We start from the raw sequence: 23,743 nt of genomic DNA, 5'->3' as shown, positions 1-23,743 counted from the left end.
AGACATTAGGATATTGCACGGAAATGACTGAAATTACACAAATTGAATAAATAGATACATAAGATGTAAACAGGCATGAGAAATAATGCACATAATGGATGCAATTGCACATACTGATGAATAGATAAATATGACAGACATGGTGTAATGTACTGTGAACTGAGTGTATTGCACATATTGCTCAAGGCATTTCTCTGGCGTATACTACACATTTAATATTTTTATACCTGCAATGACAAATCTGAATTGAATTCAAGTTCTTATCAAACAGATTAGTGACCCCAAAATGTACTCAGGAGGAAATAATAAATCACCATTTGGTTGTTTAGTGGCTTGGCCGGCCGACTTGCTGGCTGGCTGGGAAAACTCTGCTGACCTGGGTACATCCAAATTAGAAACTGGCACGGTTGTGTGTATTACACAGTGGGAGTGCGGCTCTGGCTCAGTCACCCTGCTGCTCTAAATCTGGCCAGTGCTCAGCTCAGCAAACACAATGCAACAGCAGGGAGACGGCATCTCCACGTTCTCATTAAGCTGCAGTTAATAACAAGACAAAAGCAGCGCCCCACATGATGTTTTTTTAAGAATATAGGTCTTTTTCCCTGGAATCCAATTGTCTGCATTTTTGTTGATTTGTCCCGACTTTGTCATTATATTGGTTTTGAAGCGAGGCATCCAAATACACTGGAAGTACAAAAATGCAATTCCAAATGTGAAGCGGGGGGGCTGTAACAATTCGGATTGACCACTTTAAAGAGCCTGAATTAAAATGCAGTGACATATAGACAAAGCACATCTCCTCAGCCAATAGTGCCAAAAGCTGAGGAACATAAACCTATGCATATCAGTCACCAGCGACACCCTCCCTCGTAAATCAGTTAAAGGGATGAAAGAGAGAAGGGATGGAAAGAATGCCAGAGAGCAGCAGAGGGGATGATAGAGAGAGAAATGGAAAAGGCAGGAGTGTGGGGCGACAGAGACAGAAAGAAGAGAGACAAAGGGGGAAGGGAGGAGGTACAGAGAATGAGGAGGTGGCCATCGTACCCCTCCCTGTCTTTGATCAGTGGTCCATGGGGAACTGTGCAGATAGCTGGTCCACAGCTCCTGAGGAACGCAGCTTCACATTCCTCCTTGCTCTTTCCCCGCTTCTGCAAAATCACTTCTCGTCTTTCAGAGCAGAGCAGCTGTGAAAACACATCATGGCTTTTCCAAATGCCAGAAAAGACCTGTCTAATGCACTGCAGTGCCATTGTCCTGCTGCTCCACATTCACTGATGCAAGCTCTTTCGTTTACTCTTACCTTATGTATTCTATTGTATTCTATTTCTGTTTAGATTGAAAATTATGAATTTCTCTCCCAAAAAAGAGAGGTCAGAGGTCATCTTCGACAACAGAGCAGGACTACGATCCAGTGTTTGCTTTGGGCCGTTTTTTACAGACATTGTTAATCACATTGCAGAGTCACTTTGTCAAGACCGAGACCTGAACAGAAACCAGTCCACCAGCCGTGTGCCAAGATAACTATCCAATAATCGGCAGCACTGGAACTGCTAATAGAAGCCTGTCTTTAAATTGAACTGACAAAACAATAAACCACTATTACTGGAATATTGATTAATGGGCAAGACAAAATCATTTATAATCCTCCGTTATTATTCACAATAATATTTTTTTCAGCCTAACTCAATAATGTGAGATTTGGAGTGACAGGGCTATTTGGATGTCGGTTCTTGCCAAAGACCTTGGCCTTGAGGGACTATACCTACTCAACATATGAAGAAACACAATAACAGTCCTTGAAGTTGCAATCTGTTAAAGTGTCTAAGGGTTTTTTAACTCCACCAAAACTGGTTATGTTTTCATCTACATTTTTTTGTTGCTGAGCAGGATTACGTAACAACTACTTTATGGATTATCACAAAAAATAGTGGATGTGATATGGGTCAGGGATCCAGATCAGGGGATGGATCCAGGAATTCTTTTTTACTTTCTTTAACATTGTGAGATAGGTATTTTCCCCAGGGAAATCAGATCTGGTATCTCATGAGATGAAATTTGGTGTAGATGGAAATGTGAGTTCATAAGGGGACTATATTTGTGTAATTATTATTTTTTTAACCTCACAAGCAACATCAAAATAATATGTTGTAGTTCCAGAGGGATGTCACATTACACCGATGAGTTTCAGTTGACTAATAATATTTGTTTCAGAGTTCAGTTATCTTTTACAGAGGTTCTTCTTACAAGACAGAAAATATTCCTGTGGATCCCCTCATGTGTGAACTGTGAAACAATTTGACATAGCCTATTTTTTACGCTCAGTGAAAGAATAATAGAAAGGAGTTGTATTAGAAATATATTATATATGTATGAAAGATATTTTCACCATGTCCTGATATTTTAATGAATTAATCCGGAAACTTTTCACGGACCCCCTGGCAGTGTCGACAGGCCCCCGTGGTTTGAGAACCACTGATCTATTACAATGGACCTTGAAGTCAAAATGCATGAGAAGGCCTCAAAGATAAAAGTGAAATTATACTATATTATATACTGCTAATGAAGATCAAATGATCAAAAGCTATTTAGGATAAATTGGGTTTTTAATTTGACTGCATTGAAATTGTTTCTGATCTTTCCCCGCTCAACTCTAATGGATTGGCAAATACATCTCAGCTCACGCTCTGTGGAATCAAACTGTGGTTAACAACACAAATATCTAAATGAGTGCAGACACTCGTTCCCCTGCCTGGATTTGAATAGGTGCACGGGAAGCCCCGCCCGCCTCGGACGTAACGGGAGCCAATGACAACGCACCGTGCACCGTGTGCGGACGTCACTCCACCATCATCAGTCGTCCCGGTGGAGCCGCCGCTCCGCCTGCTCCAGTCTCCACAGCTCCTCTCTGCCCGTGTGCCCAGTGTGAGCCGCTGCCTGAACACTTACACGCCCGGGGAGATCCACGGAGCTCGTCGGGGGAGCGGAGGACACGTCGTGGAGGACTGAGAAGACATGGTCGCAGACGGAGAGGAGAGGACGCCCGGCTGTCTCTACCTCCAACCAGCGATAAATCTACTTTGATGCGGCCGCTTAGCTAACAAGCTAACAGGGGATGTTTTCACAAAGTAGCCAGGTAGTTAGCCTGCTAGCTAGCTAGACCGCCGGCTATAGGAATTGTCTTCCCGGATTTAGCTTTTAACTTCAAATGCTACTTGTATCCAGCGATACGTTCTGTTAAATCATTCCGATAACGTTAGAGACGGGGTGCTGGATGTTTGGGACTCCGGAGCCCTCTGTTTGCTAATTCCCAGCAGGGACAATAGTTAATAGTCCAGGCAACAAGTCTGCTGCTGAACACCCTCAAGTTTGTGCTCATTTTGTGTGGTGTTGTTAGTTTCCTGTGCGGCCCCGGTTAGCTGCTGTCATCCTCTGGGTTAAAATCATAGACTGTTTGTCTAGGGCAAAGTAAAGGTATCTGTTTTCACAAAAGGAAAGTAGGTGGCCACTTTAGATGCTCAGATTGAAAAGGGTCGGGTGTACCGGAGAACCTGTTGTCAGTTGTCGACACAACCACTGACGAGGAGACGAGGTGGATGAACATTACAAATCGCCCACATGCGTTGGATCAGCTCCCGGACTTGTGAAAGGCATCTGAAGCAGAAGGTGGGAGACGTGAGCGCACAGCCCTTGCAGCCCGGGGGAAGATGGCGGAGCGTTCCCGCAAGAGGTGGTGAAAACAAAACTTGGGGACGACTTGGATTTATCACCGGACATCTTATCTCAGATCGTAGGACACATGCAGGCCAAAAAACGGTATTTAATTCTGTTCTCCGCCGGTGCGTGTCTTATCCTGTTGTTCTGTTTTGGAGGGATACAAGTCCCGCTGTCCAGGCGTGATGACCGCAGCCTCGCCGGTTATCACCCCGGGGCTCGGTGGCGTCGCTTCCCGGGGTACCTGCAGCATTTCAGCTCCTGGGAGCAGGACTGGAGCGATGATCGCAATGAGCACATGTCTCCCAGGCAGAAGAGAGACGCCAACTCTGGCGTTTACTCTGGGAAACGCTGCAGAATGGAGTCCTGCTTTGATTTCTCCCTGTGTCAGAGGAATGGCTTCAAAGTTTATGTGCACCCCCAGCAGAAAGGGGAAAAGATGTCGGAGAGTTATCAGAACATTTTGTCCTCTATTGAAGGGTCCAGGTTCTTTACACCTGACCCGGGACAGGCATGCCTGTTTGTCCTGAGTCTGGACACACTGGACCGGGACCAGCTTTCACCCCAATATCTCCACAACCTGAGAGCAAAAATCCAGAGCCTTCCACTGTGGAATGGGGGCAAGAATCACATCATCTTCAACTTATACTCCGGCACCTGGCCAGACTACACGGAAGACCTTGGCTTTGACATCGGCCTTGCCATGTTGGCTAAGGCCAGCATCAGCACAGAGAACTTTCGGCCTTACTTTGACGTTTCCATTCCTCTTTTCTCCAAAGACCACCCCAGGACAGGAGGGCAAAGAGGCTACCTAAAACATAATGCCATTCCCCCGTACCGGAAGTACGTGCTTGTTTTTAAGGGGAAGAGGTACCTAACTGGAATAGGTTCAGACACTAGGAACGCTTTATATCATGTTCATAACTCCGAGGATGTGGTCCTCCTCACCACGTGTAAGCATGGGAAGGACTGGCAGAAGCACAAGGATGCACGCTGTGATAGAGACAACGCAGAATACGACAAGTGAGTACACTACCAGCTATTCAATCTCAATGGTTAATTCACTGCTAGGCTGTCATTCAGACCTTCTTGATTTGTACAGCACACAGTAGCTGTATGGGATGTTGGTTTAACTACTGATTTTGAAGGCCATAAACTCTATAGTCTTTTCATCTTGTCCTTATTTATGTCAGCATCAAAATCAACTCTTATCCAACCCTACCATAAATAGGCATTTCCTGTTTATTCCTAGATTCCCAGGTTGGTGTCAGTAACATAATCAATCACTCATTAGTAGATTAAATTTGGAGGGATTTGATTGTGGTAATATCTCAACAACCCACATATATTACAATGAATATTCTCAATTTTCATCAGATTGTGGCTTTTATCAGTATTGTTCCCATGCTGTGTTTCTTTCTTATCTGTTGATGGGATCTAGAGACTTAAGTCTGGGATGTTGATACATAACGAATCAATCTGGATCCCAGACCTTTGGAAGTGTGATGAGAGTAGTTCTAAATGCAACATGACCCGAGGGCTGTCAAGATCCCAATTCCCCATGTTTAAGCTGAATTCATTTTACACTGTTGTTTTACTCAACAGCAACAGACTTAAATGAACTTCAGTGATTTGTTACTTTTAAATAGTTTTCATATCATATGACCTTATTTACCAAATTAAACATCACAAGGCTCAGATAAGTTGATTTTCCTTAATGCCATCCCTTAGTTACTGTATTAATGTAATTCAATTGATATCTCCATCCGTCTATAAAGCCTGCTATTCACCAGTGAATTTAGCTCTTGACATTTCCAGCTCTCTGGTTATTTGTTCATTATGAGTTATGATAATCTCTGGCAGAAATTTATGATAATGAACATGTTTGCTACAATCCAACCCAGCTGGAAAGTTCAATAATGCCCTGTGATACTGTCTCTGAAACTCATCCCTGCTGAAGGCATCGCCTCAAGAAATTGCTCTGTGACCATCACCCAGCCCTACTGTTTTCTGTGCCCAAATCTGATGAGCAAACTGGCGTCTGTCTCCCTGCTTTTGCCAGTGGGATTCATTTCATGTCACCCCAGACTGTGCTGTGTTGTTACTGGTGACTGTATGGCGCTGGGTGTTTGACTGTGGCTCTTTGGAGTGGATTAACAGGGACAAAGCGCTGGTGCCAGTAAGGGGAAGCCACTCTGGCCCCTGTTTGCACAGTCATTTCCCAGACAAACCCAACTGCATCAGCCAGGAATGCCCTGGCCCCAACCCGTGTCCTGTGTGACCTCTCCGTTATTTGGGGACCTGCATTGATTGATCCCCAATGATGTTGTCTGTTGTTCAGTTAGTGTGACCGACCATCTCATATTATGTCATAGGGTCAATTACGACACCTGGCTGTAACACGTACATCCTCACTTAAGACTCATCAGACTAGTGTAATAGCTCCATTTCAGAAATTATCCTTGTCCATACTAACACATGAAAGTGCATATCACATCACTATTATCATACATGTGTATGCGCTTTAGGTAAATTGAGGCAAATTGTCCACTTTGCCGATGATTGCTTAATATTTAAAAATACCATGAACGAGAAACAGTAATGGCAAAAAGTAAGACCAGGGATTTCTTTTGCTTGGTTTATCGATGAAGTGAAACTGTTACTGACGATGTTTGCAACTCTTTTAATTTGCCGTCCATGTTTCATTTACCACTGGTAGTCGAGGCTGATGCTGTTTTTATTTTAATTCAGTAAAACGATCACATGGTAGAAGCAGGTAAGGATAACTGATCAGGAAGTTAATGTGGTTGCCTACGTTTTTGTCTCATAAAGTGTTGGTTTCTACCTGTCCAAGCTAAAATGGAGGTTTCAAACTAAAACTGGGTCAGCAGCATTTTCAAAATTTCTGTTTTAGGGGCTTGAAATCTCTGTAGTTTTGTGCCATGCAAAACTATAGCAAAAGCAGCATATTAGTGTGGATGGAGCTTTACAGAGATGAGTTGTTTTCTTCATTTACCTTAAATTAGTAGCTTATTTTGATGTGTTTTTATGTCACGATGTCTGATGTCTGATGTTTGCTTAGTGTAAATCCTCTCATGTTTGTGTGTGCCTATGCAGGTAAGAATCAGCTTAGATGGTTCATTCATTGGATTAAGCAAATAACATTCTCCATCCAATCTTAAGACATGAGCTATCTCGGCTCTTTCTGCCAGCTGACGAAATGCTGCTATGTGCTGCCAAGGAATGATTTCACACTGTGAGATGGGTGGCATCAGACCCATCACATGAAGGGAAAATTAATCCTCCTGTCATTAAGTAGCATTGGGCAGAAAAAAAGGGTTTAGGTACCTCACTAGCCCTTGCCAGCTTAACTTCATTGCATGGCCACAGATTGTTCAGTGGCTTTGAGTAAGTACATCCTCAGTAAGCCACACCACTATCCGTCAACAAGCTATGGCTTGAACCCCAGTCAACTGTAGAATTCCTGTTAAATTATATACAAATATACCTTCTCCTCCTGGGAGGAGTGATGGTAGAGCCACAATATTCAGTAAATGCTTGTGAAACCAATACAGTTACTAAAAGTTCTTGCACTTAAAAAGTGAGAAGCATCTATTACATTAACGTTCAAAGTAGACAATATAGACAAATTCCAATTGACAGGCTTTCTTATCTAAAGCCCCTTTTGTACATAGATCCCACGACATTGCCATTGACATTGATACAACTACCAGGCTACTTCAAAATATATGGCACCGAATCATACACATTATGATGTTTCGGAGCTTTGCTAAAGGAAATTTTATTTTTGATAAATTCATTATTATATTAATCGAGTAATAAAAAATAATCGTTAGATGAATCAATAAAATAATAATCGATATGTGCAGCCCTATGTAAAATATTAGCCCACTCCCTCTTTACAGTTTCTGTGGACTTTCAGTGGAGTTTCATAACTGTTCCGAGTTGTGACAGGCTGAAATGAATGCTATCTATCAAATATAATGTTATACGGTAAATTCTATATAACCTGGCATGATTGCCAGTGTGTAATGTAGATGCCAATGAAACATGAATACTCATATTTTATCCTTTCAATTTCTTGTTTTTTGTTATGAAGAAGAATCAAGGGACCTCCTAGGTGGTATGGGTCACATAATATCAAGCGATGAGATGTGATCTGTGGACGGATTTTTTTTAAACAAAAAACTAAAGTTTTCTGGTTTCTCTTGCTGTGTTCATCTTTAGTAATAGATGCTTTCTGGGAACCAGTCACTGGTACATTGAACCCTGAAAATTCTATTATTATATCACGTTTATTTGAGTCTGTTTGGAGTGCAAGTTCAGTGGTGGTTGTCCTTTTTTTGGGAAATCCCAATGTTTAACATTCATCAGTCCCCAAAAGCTGAATCATTTTCAACTGTTAATCATACCCAGACTCACTCTTTATCTCTGGCCTGGCACCGAGCTGTACTTGGCGTTCCAAGCGAGTGAGACTTGAAGGGGCCAAAGATGTGGGTGGGACAGTAGTCAAGGAAGGCAGTTGCCAAGGAGATCAATATTTGTTTTTGGGTCATGATTCCACTTTCCAAATGAAAAGTGTCTGTGACTTGTACTGGGCTGTAAACAACAGACAAGCTGGAGTAAGCTGCTTGTAGCATGTTGCAGATTGGGAAAATATTAACTGAGCTGAGCTCTTAAAACTACCTCCCTGGATTATGCAGCAATTTGTCAGTTGGACATATTTACACTTAGGTTGAGACATTAGCCAAAAGTGTTGTATTTTAACAGCTGTAGTTGTGCCAGATTTATTCTTTATTCCATAGAGAATCATCTCATGTAAAGCATAGATCTAGAAAGTCTTCTGTTTGAACTGAACCATCTTTGAATTGTAGTGATTTCTCTATGCAGGTTGACTTTTTTTGATCGTGACTGAGTTGGGCCCTTGTTACACAGCCCTGTGGGTCAGACAGTACAGTCTGTTGTCTAACTGGGTGGAAGTAATAGTTTCTGTGCCTGGCTGTGCTTCTGTGGTCCTTTGTGCAACAAATCCCTCTTATCCTCTCCCACTGACAACAAGGAAGTTGTGACAGACTCTCGCTATAATTACCATGTAATGGCCATGTCATGTTTGTGTAATAGTTGAGAATTTAGGCTCCAGATGTTTGCTTGGTATGTATATGGGTATTTTGATGTACAGTGTATGGACATGTGTTGCCTTGAAGTGAACATTTAATTACATCTGTCCAGAGCTTCACACTGACTTTAGTTTGTTGGTTGAAAAACAAAATAATCCACCTTTTTACTAGTTTTTCACTGCTCATATCTTCATGTAGTTCATTTTTGTTTTGACTGTGGTGATAGCAGGGGCTGACTAAAGGAATGTTTTGTCATAAGGCTTGATTAATCAGTCTTGTTTGTCTACCTGATAATGCATCTTATGTTTTTCCTGGGTAGGATTTTCAAGGAGTAAAAACCCTGAGTTACATATTCTCTGTTTGGTTTGTGTTTACCTATCACGTCCCTGCTGAGTGGAGCCAGTATGAAGAGTCAACTCTCTGCTTCCCTCTTCACCACACTCTGTCCTTTGTACATCTGTTCTCAGCCACCGTGTACAAGCCTGTAAAACAGCCAGAGGAGAGAAGAAAAGATACAGCAGGAGGCAGGTCAGATGTAATTTTAACCTCAAACTGAAAGCCTTCACACAGCTTGTTTCCAATTAAGAGGCCCTGCCAAGCAGGAGAGTATGAGAGGGGATAGATTGAGAGTCACAGAAGAGTGAGAGACTGGGGGAGGGAGGTGGAGGGGGAATACAGAAACACAAAAATAACTAACAGTGAGAGTCTGAGAAACTGAAAGACGGAGAGACAAATTAAAAGCATGTGAGAAGCAGAAAAACACATGCCAGCCATCCAGCAGTGAGAGGTGAGTGCAATATCTAGCTGGGTGCTGACGTTAGTCTGCTAGGTGTATTTATAGGCTTGCAGGGTTTTAATCCTCAATATTGGCCAAAGCCCCTGGCAGAGGGCTGCTAGCCAACTTGATGCAGGCTTTGCAGTGCTTGGGGAAAACGATAATCGTTGGGGGAAGGATGGTCGATCTCTGAGTTACTGCATATTAACCATAAATGCTTCATGTCAACTATCTCAACTCATGGGATCAGTAGTTGGGTTTTTGATTTAAACAGGCATTTGGTAGACTTGTTCAGAGCCTAAAACATTTTTCTTCTGAATGAATATTCCTTTCCTTTCCTCTTCTTTTGTTTTTATTGCCTCTAGCCAAGCAAATTTATGACACCAACAATGCCAAATGATAAGCATTTATCCATACAACAATGGCACAATACAATAACAACTTGTCTAGCATCACTGAAAAATATCCTCATAGTATATTTTGTTATAGTCCCTAAAGCCCTGGTGTGTAGGTGGACACATTATTGACGTAAACATCCGCTCCATTGGTATGACAGAGCCACAGATCACATACATGTAGTCTCAACAACACCCTGACACACAAGCATAAATCACCTTTAAGGGCCACATAGCAGTGTGTTTCCTCTGGACTGTTTCATTTGGTGAAACTGGTAGATCATTCGTCTTTCTGAATTAAGATGATGACATTGTGCTCAAAGTCACCTTTCTCTTTTTATGCCGTTGTTTTTGGACGATTTCTTTTTTTTTTTACTGTACTGCTATATAGCTATATGGTATTTAATGCTGTGACTTTGTTTATTGAAAGACCCTTCTCCCCACATGGCCCCTTTTTGCCATCCTTCATAAGTCAGCTCTGCTAGTAAACTACACATTCAGTTGGCCATGCAAGAAAGTGCTCGATAACATAGCAGGAAATGAAGGAGGCTGGTAAACCACAAGACCACTCTGAACAGATTATGTTTACTCATCATCAACAAAGGCTTAGAAATGACACTTACATGACCACACAATAGCTTTGGAATGGTCAATATATTTAAAAACAGTATATGGTGTACTGTGCTATGCCAGTTTATCTATCAGAGTGAGTGTACAGGTCATGTAGCAAGCGAGAGGCCTACAAATACCTAAACAGCAAAGGGGTTTGAGAAGGCTCCCCAACAGCTCATTTTCTCCATTCACTGAAGTTGCATTAGTCTCTCAACTTGGTCTTCATCTTTCTCCTGGCGCTCACTCTCACTCAGTTCTCCCGAGAGTTTATTAATTTTATGTTCTCTTACATGTTTATAAGCTATATATAGGAATCGAATGCAGATGAGCTGTGTCTCAAGGATATAGCGTTGCCGTCACACAAACAATCATTTTCACCCACCTTGCTAATTTCACACATAATGTGATGTTAAATTATGTTGTTAAAATGAATCCAGTGTGATCTGATGATTTTTCTCACTGGCTGTTCGGTTCCCCTTGTCTTGTTTCGGAGGCTGAAAAACGGGTTCAGTCCCACTGAGAATATGCTTGAACAATCAGCCCCTGATAACAATGAGTGGAGATGAGCTCCCCTGAATGCTGTGATTGGAAACATGTCTCTTATCTTTGTGTGCTGATGTAGATCTTTCATAAGGATGATAGACAATAGAACAGTAAATGTGTCACTGTGACGCACCAAGCTCTCATCTCGCCTCCAACACAAATCGCCCTGCAGATTTTCTACTGTATTTTGTATTTCCATTTGGTGTATAACTTGTTTGGTTGTGAATATTAAATATATTTTGTGCAGTTTTTGTTTCAAAGTATTTGATCTACGTCAACTAGAGGGTGTGCTTATATATCTTCTGGCTTATGACTTCTATGTAAAAGGGGATTTATTTACCCGGTGGCTCCTAATGGCTGGTGGTCTTGGGTTAAGGGGGTGGAGTGCTTAACTAGATGGATGATGCACCGTTTCCTATAGAGCCCGGGGATTACAGACTGCTCATATTTAGAGAGCCCGCTGTAAGTGATAGCTAGAGAAACAAATGTAGGTAAGCGGATAACAGAACCACCATGATATCCCATGGCTGGTATTGTTATTTTCACAATGGTGTCATGTGATGTAAAAAGGTTAACTGACTTCCTGGTGCAAAGATATTTGCCATATATAGTATACCCTTTTTTGTCTGCTTTCCCAGAAGGGTTCAATCCTCTCAACTCTCAAGTGATTGCCATCTCATTTTTCACTGCCAGGATTTATAAAAAGAGAGGTCGAGGTTATTACCATCAGTGCTCACGTCTCATCACTCATTAATTACTACAGGGAGCTTTGAATCCGCTAGCTCCACTTTACCTTGAGTTCTGCTCTTGAGAGTTAAAGAGTTAAAATCTGGAAACATGAATGGTCATCTTAGTCTTGAGCCGTCAGACAGGGGGGTTGTTACCAGACCCCGGGCAGACACCCAGGGAGCCACATAGGGCTCCACAAAGTCAATTTACAGTGTTAATTTGAGGTCTATTCTTACATGTTTGCACTATATAAAGGTTCTTACAGTTTTTTTACGGCTCTGTCAGTAATTTACATCTCCTCTGTGTCTCTATCATTCGCGCTGCTCACTGTCAACCGAATCGAGCCAAACCGAATGTGCCCCTCCGTCTCGGGCTCTCCGTGTATTGTCTAAGTTTACAAATTCTGTTGTTTTTACCCAGTCTGAATTTACACATGTGTGTGATGACACTGTTTGTGTGTGTTTACGTGTACGAAATTTGACAGAGGACGCCGCATCGTAATTCTCTATGCAGGAAAACCCCTGTTTGAGCATGTGCTTGAATGGTTGCAGTGGTTTTCTGTTCTCTCTTTCACACACACTATGATTCAAATTCAAATATGCTTCATTTGCCTGAATGGGTTTTAGTTACACACTCACTCTCATTGGAGGCTAGTTGTTTAGGACAGAGGGCAGTGCCACATGTTTACCATGCTCCCTCCCTATCTCGTCTCTTCTCCTGACAGGATGATGTATGTGTCGTCCTTGGCAGCCTTATGCAGGTGATGTATTCCAGTTGGAATGCTGACAGAGTGGAATAGGGAACGGGATGTCAACGTGCCAGGCACTGAGTGTGGTCCATTCCAGGAAGAGCTTTTCTGTCATCGTGTAATGGCTCATATCATTTCGTTGCTGCTAGACAGATATAGGGGTGCCACTTAAGAAACATTCATCAGAGAGGGTGAAGATGTACAGAAATGGTAATGAAACACAACAATTCTTGACCTTCATCAAGAATTGATCTAAAATCTTTCAAAACACCTTTCAAAAACTCAGATAAGTTGCTTGCTCGTCATGACGGGGGCTTTCTCAATTATCCCTCATGTACAATGAAATACGTTGTGAGAGCTACATGCAGAATTAAGCAGCACTCTAAAACCAAGGCCAGCCAAATCCTATGGGCTTTTAATCCTTCAGTTACTGTGGTGAGTACGCCTGCCAAGCCCACAGACATTTTTCAGTGGCTGTGACTCCTGACTCTGTGCTACAAAATGTTTTTAATATTTTATATATTATTTTAGGAATGGGGGAGGAGGTTACTGTGGAGTTCGAAAGTGTTTTGAATACTATTTTGGTTTTTAATATTTGTAGGGAAGAACTGACTTATCCTTAATGAAGAGTTGGGCCACAGGAATGTGACTGTCCTTGTATCTCAAAGGCTACTTTGGCATCATATCATCATCATCACCATGTGGGACCTTGTTGTGCTGTGTGAAGTTAACCACACTTGGCAGCATCAAAAAATTACAAGCCACCATGTTGTGGGGCTTGGCTGGGTAATGACTTGGAACATCAGATAAATCTGGCACACACACACACAGATGTGCTATCTCTCACTGTCCTCTTTGGACTCTGTCTGATAAGGGCTTCAGCCAGCACTGTGAAAGGAAGAGAAGCTCCAGCACATGATGATAATCCTTATTATGTGATAGTCTTAACTCTTCCTTGAAATGGTGGCCTGTTCTTTGTCACAGTCCTTAACAGATTAAGTTAGACCCACAATAATAAAGTCATGAAATATGTCAAGACAGCAGTTATATTCGGGGAAAATGTGGACTTGATGGCAAAAATGAAAAACATTTACAAAGACTCCAAGCAGCTATCTGTTTTATTAACCACTTTCTGTGATTCTAACCGAAACAACTTTTCAATGGTACAATGGTTTTGTTCTGCCTCTTGGTGAAGCTTCGTAGAGTTTTTTTCCCTTCTCTCTCACCTGGTGAGATCTCTGACTTTCTCTTTTGAGGCCACAGCCAGAGGGCAAGGCAGGATGTGTTGTCTGTGATCTTTCCTGCTGTTCAAACTAATTACCTGCCCGAAGCAGCAAGCACTGCTGGCAGTGGTATTCATTAACAGCTGATAAAGCTTTGTTCTGGGCCAGTTGTCTGTGAAGATACAGAGGAATTCAGCTTCCTCAGAGGGTACTCTTGTGCAGCCTCTGCAATCAGGTTAACTTGTAGAGTGTTTTAGTATTTGTTAGGCTTCCCCACCTAAATACATTGCATTGGCCTGACTGGGGGGGTCCTGTTTTGTGATTGAAATAATTAGGAATGGCAGATTGGATTTAGAATAATAGAAACTTTATGAAATAATTGTTGTTTGTTATTTATGTGTAAAGAGGATGTATTTGTTGTCTTCAGCATGGCAGTAGCAGCAGCCTTAAGGCCAAGTCATGGTTTTATTTGCCATTGGATGTCATGTGTATGAAGATATATTCTACACATTCTCATAGACAACAGGTCTGTGTTAGCCTCATGACACAATGAAGAGCTCCCTTTTGAAAAGTGTAAAAAAAAAACAACTATGGGCTGTCCATGGAGGTCATCCAATTGGACAAATTGGATGAGAAATAAATAGTACACACATGGTTCACAAAACAAGCACAGTCCCATTTACTTCCATGTGCAGCCAGCGCTGTTGCAGTTTGGACAGTTTCAAATTTTCGGGCTGCACATGGACTTGGACTGATGACCAAACGTACAACAAGCCGACCAATGCAGACACACAAAGCATGAAATGGCCTTTAGATTGAATACAGTGTAATGTTTGCCTGATGAGCTCACCAGATCTTCATCCAATTACATTGTCCTCATATTCTCAAGTATTTATAAAGCTTTGTATTACATTGTGCCTGTGCCTTCTCTGTCCATGAAACAGGTTGTGATTAATATGAGTCATGGAGAAGAGCCATAGATGGAGGCTAGAAAATACATAGTCGGTATGAGTGAAGACTCAGAGACATTTAGGGACTTTCAACAGTTGAAAGATGTCTGACAAAAACAGTCTGACCTCAGAACGTTTTGTACAGTTCTAAATATGTTAGATGTAGTGTGAGTGTGACGACTGTAACAGGAAATTACAATACACCCCCGTGTAGGTAGAAATGATGTTTTTACTTTTTTGCATGTATTCACACCTCCATAAAAGTCCCCATATTTACATTTGTGACTATCTTAAAAGGTAATTGAAGGTCTGCTAAGCTCTGCACAGTTGCCCAAATATATTTTACCCTTCTGTAGTCGGTGCAATAATATGAAACCGTTTTAGGATTTTAGCTTGTGCATGCAGTAGGGTCTCCTTTGGCAGCCCTGATAGCCAGTTGATGTGCAGGTCCGTGTGTGTGTGGTGTATCATGGTATCAGTGTGGGATTAGGTCGCCCTCCCCCACAGTCATCACATTAGTACGTGAGGATTTAGTAGATGGCTTAAAAACTGAGGGGTGGTAGGCAATGGTATATTGCAAAGGTAGCCATCCTTTCAATTCAAGCCTTTATGAGAGAGACCATGTTACAGAGCTAATGTAGGTCGTACATATGGCATACAAGTCAAAAGTGTATTTAGCCACTGATGTTAGTTAGCATGTTGTTTTTGCTAATCAACTTGATTAAATAATGTGACAGGCCTGGTAGTTTTCACTGACTGGAATGAGTACTCATCACTGTAGAACAAACATGTTTCTGACATTCACTGGCCACTGTGCATCTCAATGCTGCTTTGCTGAAACAGAAACCTGTTGAATGCCTCTATGGATGTTTGTGTCTCAATGCTCAGCAGCAGGTCATGCAACGAACAAAGCAGTCCCTCTTCATCTGTCATTTTGAAGAGCATCGCCAACGTGTCAGCCAAGTGCAACATATTTCTGTTTGTTGCTGCAATTTTGTGTATCCTCTGGGATAAACTGCAGTATTTCTGCTTTTCCCCATCATCATTAGTACAGCCGCCACCCTGTAATCTCTCTTTCTGTCACCAAAGCAATGGGGCTTCTCTCTCTTCCGTGGTCTTGTAATTGTGAGGTAATCATCTTTTCCCTCTTGAGAGCTAAAAGACTGTGTTTACACTTCGTTTTTGGCGGCTCAACTTGGCGAGACACTAATTTACTCTCTCAGCAGCAGAATGAAGCCACACTTCTCATGGCTTCACACTGGCTCCGCACTCATTGACTTTCTTTTCCCTGAGTTTTGAGGCTGGTTTTCATCAGCAGGTTGAATGAGCTCAATTTTCTCTCTTTTTCATGTGATCATTTTCCAGATTTGATTCACCCAAATAACGAATTTCTCACTTAATTGTAGTGGTACAGTTGGGGCCCAAAAATCTGAGACCACTTTCGCTCTCACTCAACTGTATCAATCCATCCATTTTGGTTTTAGATATTTAAGTTTGAAGAAGCACGTCTCTAATATAATGAAGGTAAATTTGCAATATTGTATAGTCTAAATAATAATATTAATAATCAGTAATATAATTGTGTATTTCTTTCCAAAAAACTTCATTTGGACTACTTTCACTTTCTGAAGAGATTATGTATTTTTTGCAGTAATGAGGCCAGTGTCTCTTTTTTGTAATGTACTTTTAATCAACTTTAATTTAAACCTGTAATAACCCCAGATTAAATTCCATTAACCTGTTTTAAATATGAAAATGTCCCAAAAATCGGGTTAGGGTTAAATGTGTGTTTTAAAGAAGCTTTCGTGAAAGATATTTCAATAAAGGCAAGTGAATTTTTTATTTGATTATGTAGGCCTTGCTTACTTTAATCTCCCTCCCCTCACTACTCACTCTGTTTTCCCTTCTCCCCTGAAACAGTTGCATATGGCCAGCTCAGATGTCTTTAAAAATAAAAAACGGACTTGCTTACATAGACTTGCAGTTAGTCTGTCGCATAACCCCTCAGATACTAAAATACACCCACACATAAACAAACATAACATGCTTTCAAGCCGACTTCTCAAAGCCTCAGCAGTCAAGATTGATCTAAATCCCTCTCTCAGCATGGTGGATATTGGATCAGATCAGACACAGCCCACCGGTCCATTTGATGGGGAACTGATAGCAAACTTGGTTGATAACAGCCCATATTGTGAACCAAGAGAGACATTACAAAAGCCCCCTCTTCTGCCTGTCATGGCTGTTGTCACGGCTGCTTTGCCATTAAAGGGAGGAGGCTCTCTGAGAGTTGACAGTATTTTCACCCTGATAAAAACAAAACACAAACTGATGTTTGAAAAAGCTTGACATGCTGAGAACTCATTCACAGAACGCACACAGGTAGAAAGTTATGCCTGTGGATACATTTTATTTCATACATTTTTATTGTTTCTTTTTGCTGATTAAATTTCCGCCTGTCTTCATCTGTTCCATGTTTCAATCTTCTTTGCCTTTTGTTATTCTGCTGTTTCCTCACATCCCACCCTTCACCACTTTCCATCTTCCTCTGCCTCCTTCCCTAACCCCACCCCTTCAATCAGTTCCCATCCATTCATCACTCCTGTTTCCCTCTGACTCACCCTCTACCTCTCTGTCATTCAATCCATCCCTTTTCTCCATCACTCTTTCCCTTGTCACGTCCTTCTATCTCTTCCTCCATTCATCCCTGCTTGGCTCAGGCACAGAGACATTCCTGACCTGGACTTATCTCTCTTGCCAAGCAACCACTGCAGCAGCAGCTAGGCTCTATCTCCAGCAGAAGTCAGTTACTGGCTGTTGGACAGCATTCCTTCGAACTCTGTGATCCCACAAAATAATCTGCTCATCTTCCACCTTTATTTCAAATGGGACACACTCACAGCCCATTTTGTAATGTGAATATTAATTCTTGCCTTCAGTTACTCATTAGCCAGGATCATGGTTTTGCTTGATAGCTGGACTAATAGATCTGTAAGTCTGTCAGCCTCAGGCGTAAAAATGTTAATTGGTGACCTACTTGTATTCAGAATGATTAAAAATGTGAGATATAGTTGAATAATTAGCAATCTAGACAACTGAAGGATTGGGCTATATTACTCAGTTCCTGCTGTGTTCCCAAATATGGCCGCTCTCAGCTATTGGCAAAGAGGGCGAGTCCCTTTGTGGTCACTGCAGTCATATAATTTGACCCCATCTGGCCATTCTTGACATCTTTATGGTGTCCGACTTCACAAGTCAGAACTGACATTCCAGCACTAATGGCTTTTCCACTAAGAACAGTCATTTCATTATCTCTAATACTCCCTTGCTCTGGTTTATTGTACCCAGAGAGCACTTCAAAGCATCTTTCACCAATCTCATCAAGCTGATGGATGGCTGATTAGAGAAGTGGGCAAAACTTCCTTTAAACTCCAAAGGGAGTCTGTGAAAATCAGCAGCTCTGTTAATGACACTTTTTGGACGGATGTTAATAAGTGTGCATGTTTTGGTTAGTGCGTGTTCAGCTCAGTGGAACTAACTCTAGGGCGTGTATGGCTCCATTTTGAGGAGGGGATATTTGTAGAGGTGAAAGGTTCCTGCTTTTTGACTCTACCACTGAGAGAGCCTTAAGATGGATTCAGACTGAGACGAGGGAGGAAGAAAAAGAAGAGTGATGGAGGATTCAAAGCATAGTAATTAGGTTAATTAACCTGGGGTCACATACAGCTCGAGACCCCCCCTCTGTGTCTCTGTAAATGTTTTATAAACCTGTCTTTGAACCCGTTAACAAGAGGGAAGATGGGTGAGCCCAAGGTGCCTTGAGGAAATCAGTGTAGGGTTTGTTTTTCAATGAGACATGTTGGTACTAAATTCATCTTTGCTCTATCGACTTATGCTTGAGCACAGACCTTTATATCCTTAAACCCTCTTAGCAGTAATACAGATTTTTTTAGACTTTTGGAAAAGCAGCAATTAACTTTATTCTGTTAAATTTGTAGTGAAAACAAATGTATTTTGCAGAATCCTTAATATGATGCACTATCATCATCATCATCATCATCATCATCATAACAGGGCCAAGCTCATGTAACAATGTGTGGTATTTGTAGTATTGTTGCCATCTCCATTTTTGGACCAGTATCATGCGCTCTGGGTAACATTAGCCAGGTCCAGTGCCTCAAAAAAAGTTGCTCATCTATCATGGTCACAGGTAAAACCACTAAGATTAACTATGCCATTAGGTACAAGATAGTACAGTAATGCCATTCATGCCAGTGTTGGCCATTAATCTCTAATGCTGCCATCCGGAGGCCATTGGAGTATTTTAAGCTCCGTAACTAATTTAGGCAAGTCAGTGTCATGCTCTTCAGTTTTCCTGGCTACTAAATGATATGTCCTCATCTCTTAAAACTCTTAAGTTTTGCCTGCATGGCATTGCTGGAATAGTCATTAGTGTAATTTGAATCCAAATGCAGCACATAGACACACACACAAACACACAAATCAATCATTCTGTGTGTGTGTATGTGCTGGGGGGCTCCCATTGGATTGGTGTTACCAGATCCCTACACGCTCAATAACACCACTGCTGATGTCTAATGTTTCCAGATTCCTTAGGGATGGCTTTCTACAGAAGTATAATACACTCCCTATAACAGAGGCCAGTCCACTTTCTAATATCTATCTCTGATGGCTAATTAACCCCATGTAACATGAGTATGAGGGGGGTGCTCATTAACCCCATGTTATAGACAGCCGTTTGATCCCCTTGTGGAGAGGAAAACAGTCGTGACGTGACAGCTCTCATGCTTGAAAACGCAGTGTATGTGTGTTTACTTGCTGGTCTGATGTAAGTCTTCCACAAAGAGAGTGTATTTGTTTTTATCCCCCTGTGCATGTCACTATGCATTGTACACATCTGTGTCTTGGTGTGCAGTCCTGTCAGGGGGAACTAGGCAGCTGAGTCTGGCTGTGTCTAGAACTATTGAAGTAGCTCTGATGTGTATTGAGATCAAACTGAGGCTTTATGTGTGCGTTAATGTTGTGTGTGACATTCTTGCCCTGGGTGGCGCTGGCTGTGTGGAGCTCGGATGTAGCGTGCGGTTGTCAACTGCTGTTTTTTTTCTTTCTTCCCTTTCTCATTTGATGACACTCACTTTTCCTTGGTGGCTTTCAGGCTGAAATTCCTCTGGCTTGAATTCAGTCCCGGCAACAGCCAACTGCCCATCAACTTGGCACAAGCGTGACAGAAAAGAGGAAGCAGAAAATGAGATATGAAGTCAGTACAGGATGGGAGTGGGGTGAAAGAGTGGGATAGTACTGGAACTGCCCTCACTTTCCCTCTGAAGTTAATTTTAGAGAGTCCTTTCTTGTTGTGGACTCTCCTACTGACCAAGATGAGGGATTGCTACACAATGAACTGCTACACAATGAACTGCAGCCAATGTATTTGAAAGAGTTATGCCTGTAAATGTTTTACTTCATTGATTATTCTGGCGACAATATAAAAGCACAAATTTGAACCCATATGAATTGCTTCGGGCCCTCTGTGGGCTTGCTTCCTGTCAATCAAGGCACAGTGAAGGTGCATGCGATACAGTAAAGTAGGACATAGTGAAGCTTCCCAAGAGTAAAGGAATGCTTTCTCATTTGTTTGAATGAACTTTAACACAGCTTTGTGTATCGTCACAATGGTGCAAGCACACAAATGAGTGGATAAGGATTGCAATATCGAGGCCATAGTCATTGTTCTATAGGCCTGTGGCAAATATACCAACACCTTTTATCCTGTCTCTCCAACTGAGCCTGTATCATTTACTAAGAGATGAATTATTTCTTCAAGATTCATACAAATCAAATCATCTTGTACTGTGGTGTATCGTTTGTGAACTGCTAATTTCTTAAATTAAAGGAGAGGGATCGTGGTTGACACACTTTCCCGGGACAGAGGACAGTCTCGGGGAACCCACATGAGCACTTCAACTCGTCACAGATCAGCCAAAGCAATGCCTCCTTTGATTGCTGTCTTCTCTCTGAGTTGTTATGTTAGAAATGTGTGTGGTCTCTTGCACAGATTATGGGAGACAACTCTTTGGCTGTTCTTCTGAGGCTCCTCGGGCACTTGACAGAATGAGCCATGCATTTCTCTTCCACTCCATCCATTCTTGTTGCTAGGAGACTGGTTGATGTTTTTTCTCGACCCAGCACACTTCCTGTTATTCTTTTCTCTTTTTGCGACTCAGACTGCAATCCTTTCGTGCAATATTAATAAATGACATCTGATCAAATCCATGAACGAGAAGGTTTATATAAAGATGGCACGACAGTACATCTCCCACACCATCAAACTAAAGGTGCTGTTTTACTGCTGGCACCGAGCTCTTTGTTCCAATAAAATACCTTGTAGAACTGAACCATTTTCAGGAATAGACTGTTTCATTATTGATCTGAGTAACAGTGATGAAGTCATGATGCTGCATTAGAACACTTAACATCTCTCTTACTGTAGATGCAGAGAAGAGTTTGTATTTCATAAAAACTGACTACACATGTAACGCACTAGTTTTTTCATGAAAAGTTGTATTTTTTTATATAATGGGTGTTTCAACTGACAGTGATCTGGCCATGTCAATCTACACATACCCTTTTAACAATGTAAAGAAGGTGCATGTAAAGAGTGTATTGTAAAATATTCTTTGCTTTCTGTGGAGATATTTACAACAAGTATTCACACCTTTCTGAGCAATGATAAATCACTGTAGAATTTTCTGAACTACTTTTTGGGACATTTCTTTTATATTATACCTACTACTTACAGTCACCATGAAAACCAGAGTGGTCACATGAAACAACTGCATTTCTAACCAAAAAAAACCAAGGGCAACAAACTGGTCAGAAAACGTCAACAGTTTGGTGAGTCTGATTGAACAGTCGGTCGAGGTTAAGTCCCCATTGAACACGTTCTAGTCCACCACATGAATTCTCCTTGGCTGAACTCTGCAGTACACATTATTACACCTGGACAATTTCTGTGCTAATAATTTCAAACAAATAAAATATCAACATTCATTTAATTTTATCATTTGGTGAAAGCACATTTATGATAATGTCCATTTAATACCCGATTTTTTTTTTTTTTTAATGAAGGATGCAATTACATTAGAGTTTTTATAGACTATAAGACAGTTTATCCCCATATAATTCTAGTAGTTTTAATTATAGCCTTAATTGCAAATCTCTGTTTTATGACAGCTTTTATTTTAGCAATTCCATTACATCATAATAGGAATATAGCAAAAAATAATAACTCGAGCTCATTACTTTAACAGTGTGATTTTTATTTTTTTCTCAGTGATATCCAATCTGTTACTAAGCGACTGCTTTGCTCACCACCAGCCATCTGCATGTTGCAGCACTGAAAATATAGGACAAGGAAGGATTTACCTAATGTCATGTATAGTCAATTGCGGACATTTGGGCCAGATACAGGGTATGAGTAAGTGCTCGGTGACAGCAATCCTTTTTTCTTACTAAGTGTGACCAATCAGTTGAACACCTAAATTAATTGCTCAGAAAACAACACACCAATACAGGAGCTGGTGTATGAAGAAGATGTTTTTTGAGCACTCATACTTAACATCTCTGCTGACATGCGGTAGCATACTGTGAAAGTGGTCCTCCCACAGGCAGCCATCTGGAAGAGAGAGGAAGAATGGAGGTATGCAGGGAGAGGAACATCTGGTCTTTTCTGATTTTTCTCAGGAAATGTAATGGATGTGAGATTTAGACCGTGCCAGGCCCAGATACAGATGTATGCTTCTGTTTGTGTAAGCCTGCAAAATGGTCAGTTATTATGTGCCTCTTGCTGGATTATTTATTTGTCATGTTTAATGATTGTAATGGAGGCCGGATGAATTAGGCCATTGTTTCGTAGTGTAGATGAGAGAAGCCTCTAGTATTAACTCCTATGTGCCATGTTGATAATGGATCTCTGTGTATAGTATAGTGCATTCCTATGGATGGAATCAAGCTTAAATGTAGCTTTCATGCTTTTTTGTGGCTGTTAATCTTCTCTAACACCACTGTAGTGGCTGTAATTGTAAAAGGCATGTGTGCTCTAAAGTGGGATTATGCAGATAGATATTACATAATCGCCAAAGTAAATTCTACATTGCAGTTGATATGTTGCATTGCAGTGATTTCTGACTCCCATGTGATAGTACTGTAAATGCTCAGTATTAACACTTTAGTGAGACCAAGACTTTGTGTTTGGTGATGTGTGTTTAATGGTTACACAGGACTATGACCTCCACTGGAAGACGGCTGTCAAGCCAAATCTTCCAAACTCAATTTTTCCTCAAAAAAGATTAGTCAGACTAATGTCCACTGAGAATTTATTGAGCATATTAGTAGGAAGCTAGAGCCATCTAGTTACGATGGTGACAGTTCTAATGGGTTAAAATAAAGATTATTGTTAAATTATAAAAGATCAAACCTTTACATTACTTTACTTTGTCTCGAGGGTTTGATAACGACATTTTAGGAACCATTCCATTGTTTTTAATATATATTGGCAGATTTTTTTCCCCTCCCAAAAATCAGCATCTGCTTCCAAAAATCCTTTTCAGTAGGGCTCTAAAGAGGGCAGCTCCGTAGTTCATGTTTGCTTTTTAGCAGCTGTTGGATGTAACAATTCAACTGTGTCAACCTTGTCTATTGTGTGTAAGGAAACTTAGTTTTTGTTTTATGTAAATTGCTCTGTAAATGTGAATTTAATTGGCTAATTTAGTTGTGTGTCTGCAGTATTCTTGCAAATGAGGTTTAGCTGAATCTCCTTTAGACATAAGAATTACATCAATATAAAAAAAGACACTATTTTGCTCAGACTCCATTTTTAGATATTTGTTACATAACATGAAA

General features: G+C 41.2%; 1 protein-coding gene across 1 annotated transcript in view; it reads left to right on the top strand.

Moving 5' to 3' along the window:
• The first annotated feature begins 2,831 nt into the window (after positions 1–2,831).
• LOC117776501 (exostosin-1b-like) overlaps positions 2,832–23,743 on the top strand; it is a 36,056-nt gene continuing 15,144 nt past the window's right edge. The window contains exon 1 of the mRNA XM_034610465.1: positions 2,832–4,734. Within this exon, the coding sequence (XP_034466356.1) occupies positions 3,797–4,734 (938 nt within the window). The 5' untranslated portion in view covers positions 2,832–3,796. The remainder of the gene's footprint in view (positions 4,735–23,743) is intronic.

The sequence above is a fragment of the Hippoglossus hippoglossus genome, chromosome 16 (genome assembly GCF_009819705.1).
Source record: "Hippoglossus hippoglossus isolate fHipHip1 chromosome 16, fHipHip1.pri, whole genome shotgun sequence".
NCBI classification, from domain to species: domain Eukaryota; kingdom Metazoa; phylum Chordata; class Actinopteri; order Pleuronectiformes; family Pleuronectidae; genus Hippoglossus; species Hippoglossus hippoglossus.
The sequence above is the reverse complement of the archived record's forward strand: the minus strand, read 5'-3'. Positions and strand labels throughout refer to the sequence as shown.